The sequence below is a fragment of the Euphorbia lathyris genome, chromosome 2 (assembly GCF_963576675.1).
Source record: "Euphorbia lathyris chromosome 2, ddEupLath1.1, whole genome shotgun sequence".
NCBI classification, from domain to species: Eukaryota; Viridiplantae; Streptophyta; class Magnoliopsida; order Malpighiales; family Euphorbiaceae; genus Euphorbia; species Euphorbia lathyris.
Window position 1 is genome coordinate 128,703,303 of NC_088911.1, and position 15,246 is coordinate 128,718,548.

General features: G+C 35.2%; 2 protein-coding genes across 2 annotated transcripts; one reads left to right on the plus strand and one right to left on the minus strand.

Moving 5' to 3' along the window:
* The first annotated feature begins 5,939 nt into the window (after positions 1–5,939).
* LOC136218883 (uncharacterized) lies at positions 5,940–7,234 on the plus strand. The gene is made up of 2 exons (XM_066006047.1): positions 5,940–6,290; positions 7,047–7,234. Exons 1-2 carry the CDS (start codon positions 5,987–5,989, stop codon positions 7,082–7,084), a joined length of 342 nt encoding a protein of 113 aa, XP_065862119.1. The 5' UTR covers positions 5,940–5,986; the 3' UTR covers positions 7,085–7,234.
* A 1,601-nt stretch (positions 7,235–8,835) lies between these two features.
* LOC136219918 (lipase) lies at positions 8,836–13,998 on the minus strand. The gene is made up of 10 exons (XM_066007503.1): positions 13,720–13,998; positions 12,840–12,931; positions 12,649–12,714; positions 12,510–12,557; positions 12,138–12,205; positions 11,368–11,440; positions 11,120–11,281; positions 10,793–10,987; positions 10,063–10,151; positions 8,836–9,283 (listed from the first exon to the last, which is right to left on the minus strand). Exons 1-10 carry the CDS (start codon positions 13,784–13,786, stop codon positions 9,049–9,051), a joined length of 1,095 nt encoding a protein of 364 aa, XP_065863575.1. The 5' UTR covers positions 13,787–13,998; the 3' UTR covers positions 8,836–9,048.
* Between the last annotated feature and the right edge of the window lie 1,248 nt (positions 13,999–15,246).

A 15,246-nucleotide genomic window follows, 5' to 3' on the forward strand; every position in this document is an offset into this window, starting at 1 on the left:
ATTCCCTTTGCTAGGGCGTCATGGGCGACTTCTAAATTAAGGCTCTTGACTTGGGAGGCATGATGATATCTTGAGAGGAAGTTCCTGAGCGGCTTGGTGGGGCGCTGCTAGAGGCTATTGAGGTATGAGCTTATCTTTCTGAACTTGGCGACCACTACAAATCGGGACAAGAAAAGGTCCTTCAAAAGATCGAACGAGTCGATTGATTCGAGTGTCAGACTTCGGTACCATTCATGGGCTCTCACCGAGAGGGTTGTGAGGAACATTTTGCACATTATGTCTTCGTCTTTTTAGTATAGGTTGATATTTTCATGAAGGAGGCCACGTGGTCATTGGAATCTTCCGTGCCTGAGTAGAAGTTGAGTCTGAGAGTTTTTCAGTCCCTCGGGAATCGGGTGTCAATGATTCAATGTACCAAGGGTTTTACTCAAAGTTACGTTGCCTCCCATTACACCGCCCAATGCACACTTGTCCAGAAATCTATGTATTTTGAATTCTGACAGATCTTCGACTTCATGCGGTGGCAAAATCACAGTCATTGGACTAGCGAATGGTGTTATAAGTGTTGCGAGAGTTGCAGGCTTTAAAGAGGTCTGAGCAAGGACCGCTGGGATCAGTCCCTCGGAACACTCCAACACACAAGTTAGTAATGAGTATAGAGAGAGTCTTAAATAGGGAGAGAGTAAACATACCTTTCTATTAGAGTTTGAGGGTATTTATATAGAGTTGTTTGAAGGTTTTGAGCTAGGCTTAGTGGGTTTGGTCTCTATCCATTATCAAAACTCATTTTAATAATCTACATGTACATTACCCCGTTAAAAAAATAAGAGCACATTCTTGCTTCCCAAAAAAATTAGCGAGGAGCTACAGAAGATGATGAACTCCTTCTGGTCCGATTCGAAAACTGATGGTAAACGGAATATTCATTGGTTTCGTTGGTTTAAATTATGTGCAGGAAAGGATCAAGGCGGAATGGGTTTTAGGGACCTCAGAATGTTTAATCTTGCACTGCTTACAAAATAAGGATGGAAATTGATTCAACACCCTCAACCGCTGATTAGTAGGATCTTTAAAACTAAGTATTTTCCAAACGGTAATTTCTCTCTTCCAAATTAGGCAATAACCCTAGTTTTATTTGGAGGAGCGTCTGGGGTCAATTGATATTTTACATCTTGGACTTAGGTGGAGAGTAGGAGACGAAGCAAAATTAATGTATGGAAGGATCTGTGGGTTCCAAATATTCCAAATTTTACTATCAATTCATATATTATCCCAGGACTGGAACACTTGACTGTAACTAATCTTTTTATTCTGGAACACATCTATGGGATAGAAATAGAATCTTTGGTTGTTTCAGCGAAAATGAGGCAGAAAAAATTTGTGAGATTGTAGCACCTGTGAGAAGCTCAGATGATATATTAATGTGGGCTTACACGAAAAATGGCAACTACACCTCCAAGTCAGGTTACAGAGCCATTAATGGTACAACAAATGATTGTGAAGCGATTGAAGGATGGTCGGGCCTTTGGAATAGTGTTGTTCCGCCAAAAGTAAAAGCTTTCGCCTGGAAAATGGGGACGAACTGTTTGCCTACGCTGGTGGAACTTGCAAAACGCAACATACAGGTAGCCACTGAATGCGTGTTGTGCGATGAAGGAATGGAGGATGCGGCACATCTGTTTGGACAGTGTCAGTTCGCGAGGGGCTATTGGAGAGCTGCTGGTTTAACACCACATGTTTTTCCAGAAGAAAAGTTGACGAGTTGGCTGCTGTTACTCGGGTGGAACGACGATACTGATCAAAGAGAGAAGCGACTATGCATGTTGTATGCAATATGGAAGCAGCGAAATGACAATATTTGGAGGAAAGACGAGCGATGCCGGAAGAACAGCTAGGAACGCAAGCCGACATTTGCAGGAATGGGATTTGGCTCATAGGCCAACCGAAACTGTTGTTTCTGTTCCGCGCCTTGTTAATCGAACACATTGGAAGCTTACGCAAATTGAATTCGTTAAATGCAACGTTGATGGAGCTAATTTTGTGGATACAAATCAGAGCGGAACAGGAGCTATAATCTGGGATGCACAAGGCAGATTTATTACGTATCACAGTGGCATTTTAGACGGGATAAAGGAATCCAAAATGATAGAAATAATTGCTCTCCGCAACGCAATGCTATGGGTAATGGAGTTGAATTGGAAGTGCATGGAATTTGAGACTGATTCGCAGACTATATTGCAAGGGCTAAAGGCTGAAATCCATGATCGATCCGAATTTGGAGCACTATTAAACGACTGTCGTAGTATAATATCAGAGATAATGACAAGTTTATAATCAATTTTATTCCTCGTTTAGCGAATAGGGCTGCCCACTTAGTTGTCCGGCAGGCCCGTTCCAATGCTAATATATTTTCTTCATTTTTTACTCCTGAGTGGTTAGTCGTTGTAATCAATCAGGATATTCTTTCAAGTAATTAATAAAATCTGAGTTTCATTTCAAAAAAAAAAAAAAAAAGCTTAATAAGTAAAACAATTATTTCCTATCGTTTTTCTTTAAATACTCCCTCCATTCTTAAATAAGTGTCATTTTAGAATTTTCACACAAATTAAGAAACACAATTAATATGCACTTAAATTAATAAATTTACATGGATTAACTAAATAAAAATTCTTTCTCCTATAATGATTGGAGATGAAACTTTGAAAGCTTAAAAAACACATAAATCAAGACAAAATTTAAATGTTTAGACCAAAAAACTATACTAAATTTTATTGAAAAACGAAAACGACACTTAAAAAAGAACAAAAACAATTATCTAAAACGACACTTATTTGAGAATGGAGGGAGTATCTCATACCAAATCATACTCACCTAATAATTGTTTAAACAAATATGAAAAATAAAATAGCATTTTGCTTTTTATATGTAAACAAAATATCAAAGGTAAAATTGATAATTTCAATTCAAAACTTGTGAAAGAAATTATTGATTTACTTACTAAAATTTATATTATTTTCTTATAATATATTTAATGTAGAATTTCAGATAGACTCGGCAATAAATTCCTTGCAAAATAATGCAAATGACAATAATAGTGACCAAATATCCAACGCCAAACAGCAGAAAATAGAAGCAAGCAACCCATAAGGATGGCCTCCCATACTTAGAACGGTAAGGTTCAATCATTTCATCTTTGGTGATGCCTCACCCATTTTCATTTTTATACTCATTCTTTTGCTCTATAATTGTCACAAACTTAGTCAGAGCGGATTTACGATTTATGTACAAACGTTTACGAGATGGTGTAGTTTCAAGCCTCTTTAACGGAAGATGATTTTTTATTAATAGAAAATATCCGATTTCTAACCTTATTTGGTGACCAAAACACAGGAAGTTAAAGGTTGCCCAATAAAAAAAAAAGGGCGGCCCGGTCGCATTACGCGTCCCCGCTGAGCGAGGGTCCGGGGAGGGGTCCCACCACAAGGGTGTATTGGGAGCAAGCCTTCCCTTGCCAATTTAATTGGCAAGAGGCCGCTCCTAAGACTCGAACCCGTGACCTCTGGTCACACGACAACAACGTTTTACCGTTGCGCCAAGGTTGCCCAATACGTAAAAAAAAAAAAAAAGATTTGTTTCTCTTTAATGAAGCCTGAAATTAATGTTAAGTTTAAAATTGTATTATTTTATATGTAGATGGTAAATCCGCTTTTTCTGTATCTATAAAACTAAATTTATATTTTATCCCTAATTTTTTCTTTCTCAATATAATTAATTTTCAGACTTATATTTTAATTTTTTTAATTAATTATAGGCATAATATATCATCAGCTCATTGAACTTGTCCATAAATAGTAGATTTACTCCCTAAATTTTACAAGTGTCTCGTCAGGTCCTTGAACTTGATTATTTCGTATCACCGGCTCTCTGAACTTGTCCATAAAAAGTAGATTAGCTCCTTAAACTTTATAAACATCTCACCAACTTCCCAAACTTGTTTATTCTGTAACAACTAAATATAAAAACCTATTAAACCCAAATTTTAAAGATACATCTTCATCTAATCGAGAGGTAATTTTTTCTTTTCAACTATCTTTCAACTTATGATAAGAGTTAGTGTTGCAGGTTTGAGAAATCGAATGAATGAAATAGAGAGTTTGTATTATGGTTTTTGTATTTAGTTGTTACCGAATAAACAAGTTTAGTAAGTTGGTGAGACACTTATAAAGTTCAGGGAGCTAATCTACTTTTATGGACAAGTTCAGGGAGTTGGCAATATGAAATAATCAAGTTCAAAGAGCCGGCGAGACACTTGCAAAGTTTAAAAAAATAAATTGCACAAATTCAGGAAGCTAAGGATGTATTAGGCGTTAATTATATTCTAAACTTTACATGAAACTGAGTAATTGTTCTTATATTTCACTGTTTTATCAGAAAATGAGGTAAAATGTATAAATAGTCACTGAAGTTTAGGTTTTATTTTACAAAAGTCATCAAACTTTATTTATTTCAATAAAATTATTATATTTTACATTTGATTTTAATACGGTTATTTTAAACTTTTCGTATATATAGTAGTGTTTATCTAATCAGTGACTTACCAAATGAATTTGGTATGATATGGTCATATTGAACATATCTTATTTTTATGGATGATATAATGAAATGTGTCACGTGGTATATCCTAAACCATAAAAAAGCTTAATACATCGTTGCTCTCCGAACTTGTCCAAAAAGATTGATTGGCTTCCTGAACTTTTAAAATGTTCTCATGGATCCCTCAATTTGCTAAAAATATCTTAATAACCCAGTCAACTTGTTCAAAATGTAGTCAATTAATCATTTAGTTGTAAAAAAATAAGTTGCATTTGGAGGTGTGTTGCACATACATTGAAAAATTAAAACGATCAAGGTTGGGATATATGCGATTCTTATACCAGAGATGACAAGTTTTACCGTTGAGCAAGTAAAAACTTCATTTTTAATATATTTTAATCTATTATATGAATTATGTAATAACATTTCAAGGCACGTACGTATGGAGCTTTTTTTTTTTTTGCAACCGAACTATTAATAAACTACTTTTGTAGCATAATTTTTCTTAGGGTTAATACACATATTTGCCCCTGTGTTTTCGCGGAAAAACAGATTTGCCCTTAAATCAAATAAACCCACAAAACTATCCCTGAATTTTCCATAAACCTGTAATTATACCATAATCTAACAGAGCTGCTAAACGACGATGACATCAAACCTTCTTGTCTCCAAAAAAAATTCGATGACGACAATCAAAATTCATTTGGTTTCTTATTGTTTTCTATTGCTATTGCTTTTGGATTAATTAGGAGGTTTAGACGTCGTTTTATTAGGTTGATTGAGCTTTTATGAAAATGAATTTTGACAAATATGTTCTTCTAACTTGCTTTTAATCGAAATTGAATGTGCATATTTTTTCTGTTTGTGATTGGTTGTTCTTTTCTGAAGTTTTTCTGGAGACAAGCAGGTTTGATGTGAACGACGTTTAACAGCTCTGTTAGATAAGGGTATAATTGTAGGTTTGTGAAAAATTCAATGATAGTTTTGTGGGTTTATTTGATTTAAGGATAAATCTGTTTTTCCGAGAAAACACATGGACAAATATGTGTATTAACTCATTTTTCTTAATAAGAGAAACAAAAGGAGTAACAGAAAAAGAGGAACAAAAGTTGTTAGATGCCTAAAAATAATATGAACATGTGTACATTTAAATATAAATTAAACTTCCAAATCCAAATACCAACTTCCCAACAATAAAAAATAACAGAAAAAACTGTTAATTTTCCTTATCAACACCAAAATGCAGGACCAGAATAACCAAAAACAAAAAAGATAACACCTTTTTTATCTTTTTCTTTTTTGTTCTCTCCCTCAATAAGAAGAAGAAGAGGGGGAGAATTTCAAATTGGTCCCTCACTCTTTTAATTGTTTCCAATTTATTTCCATCTGAAAAATGGGTTGTGGGAATTCAAAAGAGGCTGTTGCCACAGAAAACACCATAACTCTGAAGAAATTAAATGCAGAAGCAGTTTCTGGAATGAATAAGGATGAAGAAATAAAAGAGAATAATAATAATGAAGAATATTTTTCACCAAGGAAAGATGATGATCATGAATTTGAAACAAGATCTGAGTTTTCTGAATATTTTTCTCCTCACATTGGATCAGGAAAACAAGTCTCATTCTTCACCAGCTCTGTTAAATTTTTGGGTGATGATCATTCTCAAGATGTTTTCACTGATACTGAGAAAGAAATTGGTTTGTGAATTCTTCTTCTTCTTGGCCAAGATTTGTTTTTCGAATTAAGGGTTAAAATGGTCTTTAAAATTCGCAATTAGGATCAATTTATACTCTAAATATCAAGAGGAAAAAAATTATAATGCTTCTGAAATATGGAATATTTAATATTTTTAATAAGTAGATGCTCAAGAAGTATTCTAAAAAAAATTCAAAGTTGAGGGGCCAAATCAACACTTAATCCATATTACAAGTGTAAAATAGTAATTGATAAATTTGGTGCATGTGCCGTTTTTGGCTAACTAATCAGCTTCATCTAATTGTATTAGGATATCGTCATATGGTCAGAAATTTTCACATTCACCTTAATAAGCAAGTGAATTTGCTCATTCACCGTTAGATCTATGTTTATTAAATCTATGTCTCGGGATGCTTTGAATCTCCACCTTAGGATTCTAATAAGCTTAGATCTAATGGTGAATGAGCAAATTCTACATGCTCATCAAGGTGCATGTGATCAAAACTGTAATCTAATATATATATAGAATCTGTTTATGGGTCCGGCTAGGCCGAGTCTCACATTTTACATGTAAAAACAAAACAGTCAACTCAAATCGAGTGCAATCCATTATCAATTTAACCGAATTGAAGGTTAGGTTTGGACTTGAAAAATCAAACATGTCCAAACCTAATCCATTAGACACGAGCCTGACCGGGTAGCTCGGCTCTTGAACATGTGTAATCAATCTATATTTAAATTAATGTTTTTTTATGCAGGAGAAGTGAAGCAATTTGAGCATTTGAAGGACATGTAAGGCAACCTGAAGGAAAGAAAGAAGCTTGTCATGTGATTTTATCTCTTGTTCTATTTCTAAGTTTATTGGTTTTCCTAGGTTGTCTGTAAATTCCAATTCCCAACCAAAATTGGGATACAGAGCTTTCAATTTCCAATCCAAAATCTAAACATGGTGCAAAAGTTAATGAAACTTGTATTGATTTGTCCTTAACATGGAAACAGATTTTACTATTATAAACGCAATAAAAGTGATTATAATTTACTATTATAAACGCAATAAAAATGATAATTATAATAGTGCAAAATTGATCATGTCCAACAAGATATCTTTACAAAATATGTTTTCTTATAAAGCATTGATAGTCTTAATAACGATCTTAAAGGATAATAATGGAGCAGCAATGATCAAAACTTGACGTTGAAAATAATGCGAGTGTTTGAGTTTATACTAGTAAGATGTCTTTCTGATATATATATATATATATATATATATATATATATATATATAAACACGTTTTAAAATAATGATGTTGAAAGAATATAGGTCAAAATGAATAATATCTACATTATATTAGGTCATGTGTGTTAAAATTGTCATCAGAACTGATTCTCCATGCACCATGTTTTACATTGAAGATGAACCAAGTGAAAGTTGGTGGATCTCTTATACATTCAACAAGTCCTAGTGTTAAATGGTAGTTTTCTATAATCCACGTAGAGGGGGTTTAGGGTTTCTTGAAACTAAATATAATGATCCAATTCCGAAAGATTTACGCATAAATGAAGACTTAGACAAGAAACAATCCTAAATGATGATGATAGAAAAATAATGAACAAAATCTAATATTGAAATGCGTAGCTTAATACTAGTAAATTGCTTTCTAATACATGTAAACGGTCTTTCAATTCGTGAAACCGAAAAATGACTAAAGCATATAATATAGAAAGTGACCTATAATGATTCAAAATCTTGAAGGTTTAACACAGAGTGAAAAGCCTCGGCAAGAAGTTGCCTTAGGGAATATCGTAGGAATAGAAGAGAAAGCGATTGCGCGACATCGGTAAGGTACATATATTAGATGTGATTTAAAACCATAGGGAACTCGAGAAATGAAACTTGGACCAAAACATATCTACACGGTATAACAAATAACAAATGGATATATTCATTGGCCACCAAAAATCAAAGACCTCCTCGACCTTTAATATATAACATGAAGATGAGAAAAAAACAGAAAAGTTAAACAATGTTGATTAAAAGAAGAATTTGAAGTTCTTTCATCTCTCCTGCTGTTCAACGAATATAGATCTTGTCCAACGAATATAGATCTTGTCATCTGTTAAATTCTTGCATCAAAAGTATCACTCTGGAAAATGCATTCCAGCTAAGATGAGAGTTTTTCAATGAAATCTCAGTCCACAACTAGCCGAGGTCACAACTATCAAAAAAAACTCTAAGTTGGATTAAGATGCATTGTGTGAGAAAATTCAAATGGCAAGGCAATTCAAATGGGTTTAGAAGATCCTTCTGATTTAGTTGACATTATTTCTGATTATATTCGTTTATTACGAGATTTAGAGTTGTGTTCTATCTCCTTTATTAAGGATTCAGTAAATTCGGCTGCCCATACTCTAGCAAAAACGGTCAATTTTGTGTCTGCGCGGGATAAATGGCCTTGTCCACCATTTCATAGCAATATTCTTTCATCTGATTTAAGTTAATAAAACTTGCCATTATTTCAAAAAAAAAAAAAAAAAAGAAACAAAACAAAACAAACAAACAAATGGACTTATATATATATACATATAGGATATTTGTATTCATCATAGTATACACAAGTGGACATCTATACACACAATTTTGAATTTTCTACCCATTGAGGCCTCCAACAATCTTCACCGGCGAACCCTTCTCAGATGGACTCGAAACATAATAAAAATCAATTTCGTTTGGATGAGAAAACCCTTATCAGAAATACATACCTATGCCTTGCCTTCTAAACGTGTTTGCTCCTTCCTACCTTCCTTGTCTGTTATCAATTCGATAACAGAAGAAGACTTTGGATTTCTTGACAAAACAAAATTTCCTGTGTCATCTGTTTTCGTATATTCCTTTACTGCAGAATTCATTATGATTCCACAAGATCTCCATGCATCTCCCATTAATTCAACACCAAAATAAAGTAAATGGTCTGTGAGGCTGTTACCTTTTACTGACCTGCAAAAATAGCACAGCATTGATCTATTAGTCCGAGAACCGGACAAGCAAAAAGTTTATAAATCTGTGCCCCATTTCGTCTGCATGACCCCAGCATGGATTTAGTGGGTTTGTGTTTTAGACGATTGGTCATTTTTGGGTTGACTCAAAACTGACACCAAAACTTTTGTATTGGGCTAGAGTTGACCTGCTAACCCGAAAAGACACGAAAATTTAAAGCTATTACTGCATCATCCTGTATTTTTACATGTTAAACTTACCAATAGTAGAAGTACATACAATCCATTGAACACGACACAAACCTCCTATATTTTTACTTAATAGAGAGGATGCAACATGACCCACAGATACGGCATAAACCCAACACAAAATAAGTGCATTAGGATTTTGTTAAATAGGTTTCAGGTTAAAGTTTTGGATAAGTCAAGTTTAACCTGTTTATTCGAAAATCATATGAATATTTAAAATTATCACTATGTCCTCTCAGATTTGTACATGTCATCCTTAATAAAAGTAGTAAAATTACATGTGACGGTGCAGACAGGACATGAAAATGACACATACCTGATTTGGTTGGCTCGATTATGACACGAAATTTTTGGGTTGGGTTAGGTTTACACATTGAATACTAACCTAATGACTTAAACAAATTGCCACACCTACTAAGAAGCTGATACAATTCGAAACATATTCAAAGTTCCTAATATTGAAAAAAAAAAACAGAATAAAGAGTGAAATGAAACTAAGTTTAATATTATTGTGGTTAAGGAAATGCTCACCTGCTACACTCTGGGTCTTCCCCAGATTCATCACAAACCTTCTCTACTGCATAGACCAGGCTCCCCCTTCCTATGTTATAGAGCCACACCTGCAAACAAACATGTAGAGGGAAACATTATAAGGACTCACATGTATTTTTGCATAAGAATGTGACGGCAGGTTTGGCTAGCAAAAGTGGCTCCTACTTCCTAGGCACATGTAATGCTTCCAGGAACTATAATTGAACCATCCCAATATATCACGATACAAGGTCATGATGACATCCTATAGGACTGTCAAATTCTAACATGACAACACAATTTATAGAGACAGCCCGCTTGACACGGCCTGTTTGTACTATGATCATTTTTGTGTCTTATAGATCAAACAACACGATTACGACATGATAACCTACTTTGACAGCCCCCTTGACACGACATGTTTGATACTATTATCATTTTTGTGTCATATAGATTAAATAACACAATTACAACATGATAACCTAGTTTGACACCCTAGCATCCTACTCGAAGGTAATATATTCAATGCAACATTGCATACAAGGCGCAGCAATGGACAAAAATCACAGCTATTTATTTCTCATTCTAAAGCAAATGGTGACCAGTTGAACAAATTTTCTCTGTAAGAAAAAAAGTAGATCCATCTTAAATGCCTCGCCTTAGTGCCTTTGAGAGCATAATGTTACCATATCAAAGTCACTGATCATTTATCTGAGCATGGAAGCATTACCTCTGTCGGAAAGTGGTGGTATGTCTTTGAAGGGAAATAAGAATAGTATGGAGGCAAATGAGGCACAATATCATGGTCATGTGTGATTCTGAAAGTATATGGCACAAGTTGGATATAGTAATATGCAAAAACAGCATTGCCAATGCGCGGCTGTCCAAATGTCAGAACTTGAACATTCTTGGCGTTGAGGTTAACCTGAGAATAAACCAAAAATTATTCAACAGAAGTGTTGCAAGTCAAAACCATGCTCAGAATAAGCAACAATAGTAATGTCGTGGTAGAAAAGCACAAGGAACTATGTCCTTAGGACAAGTAAATTTTGATTACCGTTAGATCAAGTCCACAAAAGGCAGCCATTGCCCCTCCCATTGAATGCCCAGTCACCATGATGCCAATTTCACCATAATAATCCTTTGCTCTGTTGACAGCACTTATAATTGCAGGGCGTATTGTTGTGTTATGGTAAGCAGAATAAAATCCATGGTGCACCTTAAGCATTTAATAGCAAGAAGCACAACTTTTAGTCACAAAACATACTGATTCCATATTCATAAAAACTCTTCTATCATACACACCATTGCATCAGGCATGTCAGGGTAATTCAGATCAAGCTGTTTCCAGAATAAGTCTTCAATCCAGTTCTGTATGCTGTAGAAATGCAATGGACCATAAGGAAGAAACAAACCAGGCAAATTTACAAGCTAAAAAAACCTCAGCAGAAATGTAATTCTGTGAGAAGATAAATAAAATTTACTATCTTTTATGCTTTATTTATTGATACTGAAGAATCTAAACAAAATGTAAATTACAGAAAAATTCCCAAAAGCGAGCCCAGGGTAATGTGAGAGACAGAAGAAGGCATGCAAAGACGTATATTTTGTTGTTAGATACTTGCAAACTTGAAGAGGGCGAGCCTTGGCGCAACGGTAAAACGTTGTTGTCGTGTGACCAGAGGTCACGGGTTCGAGTCTTAGGAGCGGCCTCTTGCCAATTAAATTGGCAAGGGAAGGCTTGCCCCCAATACACCCTTGTGGTGGGACCCCTCCCCGGACCCTCGCTCAGCGGGGACGCGTAATGCGACCGGGCCGCCCTTTTTTTTATACTTGCAAACTTGAAGCCAAGCAGACACAGACATTAAGGTTTTCAATCTTGCATAGAATTTTATGCACAGCTAACTGGCCAAATTGGGGTGTTTCTAACACATATCATATATGTACATGCTCCCTGCTCCTACATACAAGCATATATAAATTTAAACTGCACAAGTGCCAGAATATGTGGATGCTCACTGATACAAAAGTTAGCTTTCCAGTGTAGGTTCATTAAGGTAATAGGCAATGCATACCTGTGTTCCTGAGTCCCTCGAAATGCAATAACTATGGCATTAAGATCCTTCGCCACGCCAACAAATGCCTACAAAAAATAGACATAGTTATGATTTGTCATACGTTTGGCGCAACGGTAAACGTTGTTGTCGTGTGACCAAGAGGTCACGGGTTCGAGTCTTAGGAACGGCCTCTTGACAAATAAATTGGCAGGGGAAGGCTTGCCCCAAGTACACCCTTGTGGTGGGACCCCTCCCCGGACCCTCGCTCAGCGGTGAAGCGTAGTGCGACCGGGCCGCCCTTTTTTTTTTAGGCAAATACATAAATTAATAAAGAAGAAGAAGAAAGGGTTTATAATTCTTTTAATATGCAAGATACAAAGAGAAATGCACCTGTAAACAGTGCTGCACATCAACAATCAGCTCTATGATCTCAAATCCCTGTTTCCATTCAAACACAAAAAATTAGACCAATAAATTAGAATGATGTCTGGTTAAACAAGTGAGGTTCGAAAATTTAAAAATGAATTACCTCAGTTAAACCATCACATCTTGAGCATGTCCAAGTAAACAACTCTGTCAAATCTGACATATACACCTGCAAGTTCAGAGCTTTTTTCAGTCGCCATATGATTTTCATGAAAAAATTCAAGTTTCCACAATTATAAGTAACTCCACGTTCTGAAATTCATGAATTCAGCTTCAGTGCTATAAGGAACTCACTGCAGAAGCATATTCAACCAATATTCTGGCAAGAGTTCGATTGTACTCGGGTAACTGATCCAGATTCTTGTACTTGTGCTTAATATTGAGCTCTGCACCGGAGACAAAAACTTTATCAGTTCTCGTCGTTTTATATTCTTCAGTTTATGGTCAGTCATCCACCATATATTCTTCTTCAACATGCAAACACACATATCTTAGAACTTCTAGAGATTGTACAGGGGATTTCAGCAGAAGAAATAAAAAAGATATATACTGATTGCCATCCAATACTCCTCAATGCAAACCAAGTTCTTTATATTGAGCCACGAAAATCAAACTAAAATCCCAATCATCAAAATGGACTTTCTAAAGTTGTGCAGTCCATTTAGAGAATTCAAGGAAAAACTCCTACATTTTCCACTTTATGAAGCTGCAACTATAGGTCATCATAGACATGCAAATAATTACTCTTATCTCTTCCCAATCTCACAGCTACTCATCTTTTGCATATAGATAGGCACTGGTAATACTCCATCCAGTTGTTTCCATTAAAAGGAAACAGAATATATCATCACAGCAAAAATGCTATCAAACAACTGTTACAGGTCATAGAAGAAAAAATAGGTACTAACATTTTTTCTTGCCAAGCATGGTATAAGCATTGAAATTCAAGATGCAACTTATAAATTGCTCCAGCCATTAATTCATCATGCCACTAATAAGATGAGAAACAGTACTTAAAATATAACATTCCAGTAAGCTATATTCGTCCGAGTTCAATAAATTAGTAGAAACGAATCCACCAAAATAAACATCACCCTAATGTAATTAACTCCAAATAATAATCAGGATTCAGGAAAAAAATCTTGTAGGATAAATAGATGAATTGAAATCTCACCTCTTCCACTAGAGAAAGCAAATAGACATACAAAAATCCCCAATATAAATAACCTTCTCCGGCCCATTGTCTGCGTCAACGAACTAACAGAATCGAATCCAATCACTCAAATTGAATAGCCTTCAACCTAATTGATTTTAAATTGATCCTTGGGGAACGTTGTACCGCAAGCACAGTGTCGCCGGAGCTCCGGTATGATTCTCCGGTGACCGTACAAGGACCAACTTCCAGTCGTTAGCAGGGAAAGCACTCAACGGTTGATGGACAGATGTAATTGAAAAAGGGAAGAGGAAAAAAGATAAAGTTATTAATATTGTTTGTTAATTACCCATATTACCCTTTCTGTATTATTATTTTATTTTATTTTTATAAAACCCTTTCTGTATTATTGTTCGTTAGTTGGGGTGGGGGGATTTCAGCTATATTGAGGGTATTATGGTAAATTTGGTCAGTGACTTGACGTGTCAAATCCACTGTTTTGGGTTATAATTGGATTATTAGATGGCGTCTATTCTGTTACTGCAATTATTTTTCTATTATTTTCCTCTTGTTAATTATTATTCCGATATTTTATAATAAAAGAAAATTATATTCGGATATGCTTTGCCATTTCCATTGCACGTGACTCGATTTTTTTTTCTTCAATATAATGGCTTTAAATTTTTTAAACAGAATCGATTTACTCCTTTATTATTAAATTTTTTTGACCAATCGTTGGTTGGCGCAGTGGTAGTATGGGGCGGCGTTTGATAGGGCGGTCTCAGGATTGATCCCCACAACGGCGATTGGGAGGGGTTTAAATACCGCAATCTTTGGACCCGCCCCGAATCCGGATTAGTCGGCCAATGTGGTTCGGAGTACCGGATGTTTTTAATAAAAATAAATAAATAAATAAATTTTTTGAAACTTCTGATTTATTTAATTGTCATATGAGATGTTTCAAATATTAATTATGTATCAAATATTTAGTGTGTTACTAATAAAATTATCAAAAATGTATTACAATGTTAATAGCTATGTCTGACGCATATAAATTAAGTGAATTACTATATTCAGCCTAATTTCCCACCCTCAGCCATGGGAAAAGACTAAAATACCTTTCTATCAAATTTCAAAATTCTCAAATCCTCTCAAACACCTTAAACTCTCTTGGATCAAATTCGGGCTAATTTATCAACGAAAACATAGATCGGGGGAGGGGCGGCAAAGGAAAAGGACTAATGATATGTAATTTCGTTTGATTTTTGTACGTTTTTTGAATCGATTTTGGATTGTTTGGGATTTTGAAATCGCGAGGTGGGGAGTGAGACCATCACGTCGTCATCTCTCGTGCGGCGTATGAACATCACACCGCACCACAGGTGACGGCGTGATAGCCTCACGCATCACCACAGGCGACGACGTGATGTTCATATGTCGTCACCTGTGGTGAGGCGTGATAGCCTCATGCCCGTGTGACGAAAATTCTTAATTTATTTATTTATTAAAAGTTAATTTAATTTTTGTTATTTTTATTTTATTAATTTG

What these genes read in the sequence shown, in the direction of transcription:
- LOC136218883 (XM_066006047.1), top strand. Translation starts at nt 5,987, where the DNA reads ATGGGTTGTGGGAATTCAAAAGAGGCTGTTGCCACAGAAAACACCATA. An exon ending in TGATACTGAGAAAGAAATTG is followed by an intron (nt 6,291 to 7,046) that starts GTTTGTGAATTC and finishes TTTTTTATGCAG; the next exon opens with GAGAAGTGAAGCAATTTGAG.
- LOC136219918 (XM_066007503.1), bottom strand. Translation starts at nt 13,786, where the DNA reads ATGGGCCGGAGAAGGTTATTTATATTGGGGATTTTTGTATGTCTATTT. An exon ending in TGCTTTCTCTAGTGGAAGAG is followed by an intron (nt 12,932 to 13,719) that starts GTGAGATTTCAA and finishes TCTCCGGTGCAG; the next exon opens with AGCTCAATATTAAGCACAAG. An exon ending in ACCACCACTTTCCGACAGAG is followed by an intron (nt 10,152 to 10,792) that starts GTAATGCTTCCA and finishes GTTTGTTTGCAG; the next exon opens with GTGTGGCTCTATAACATAGG.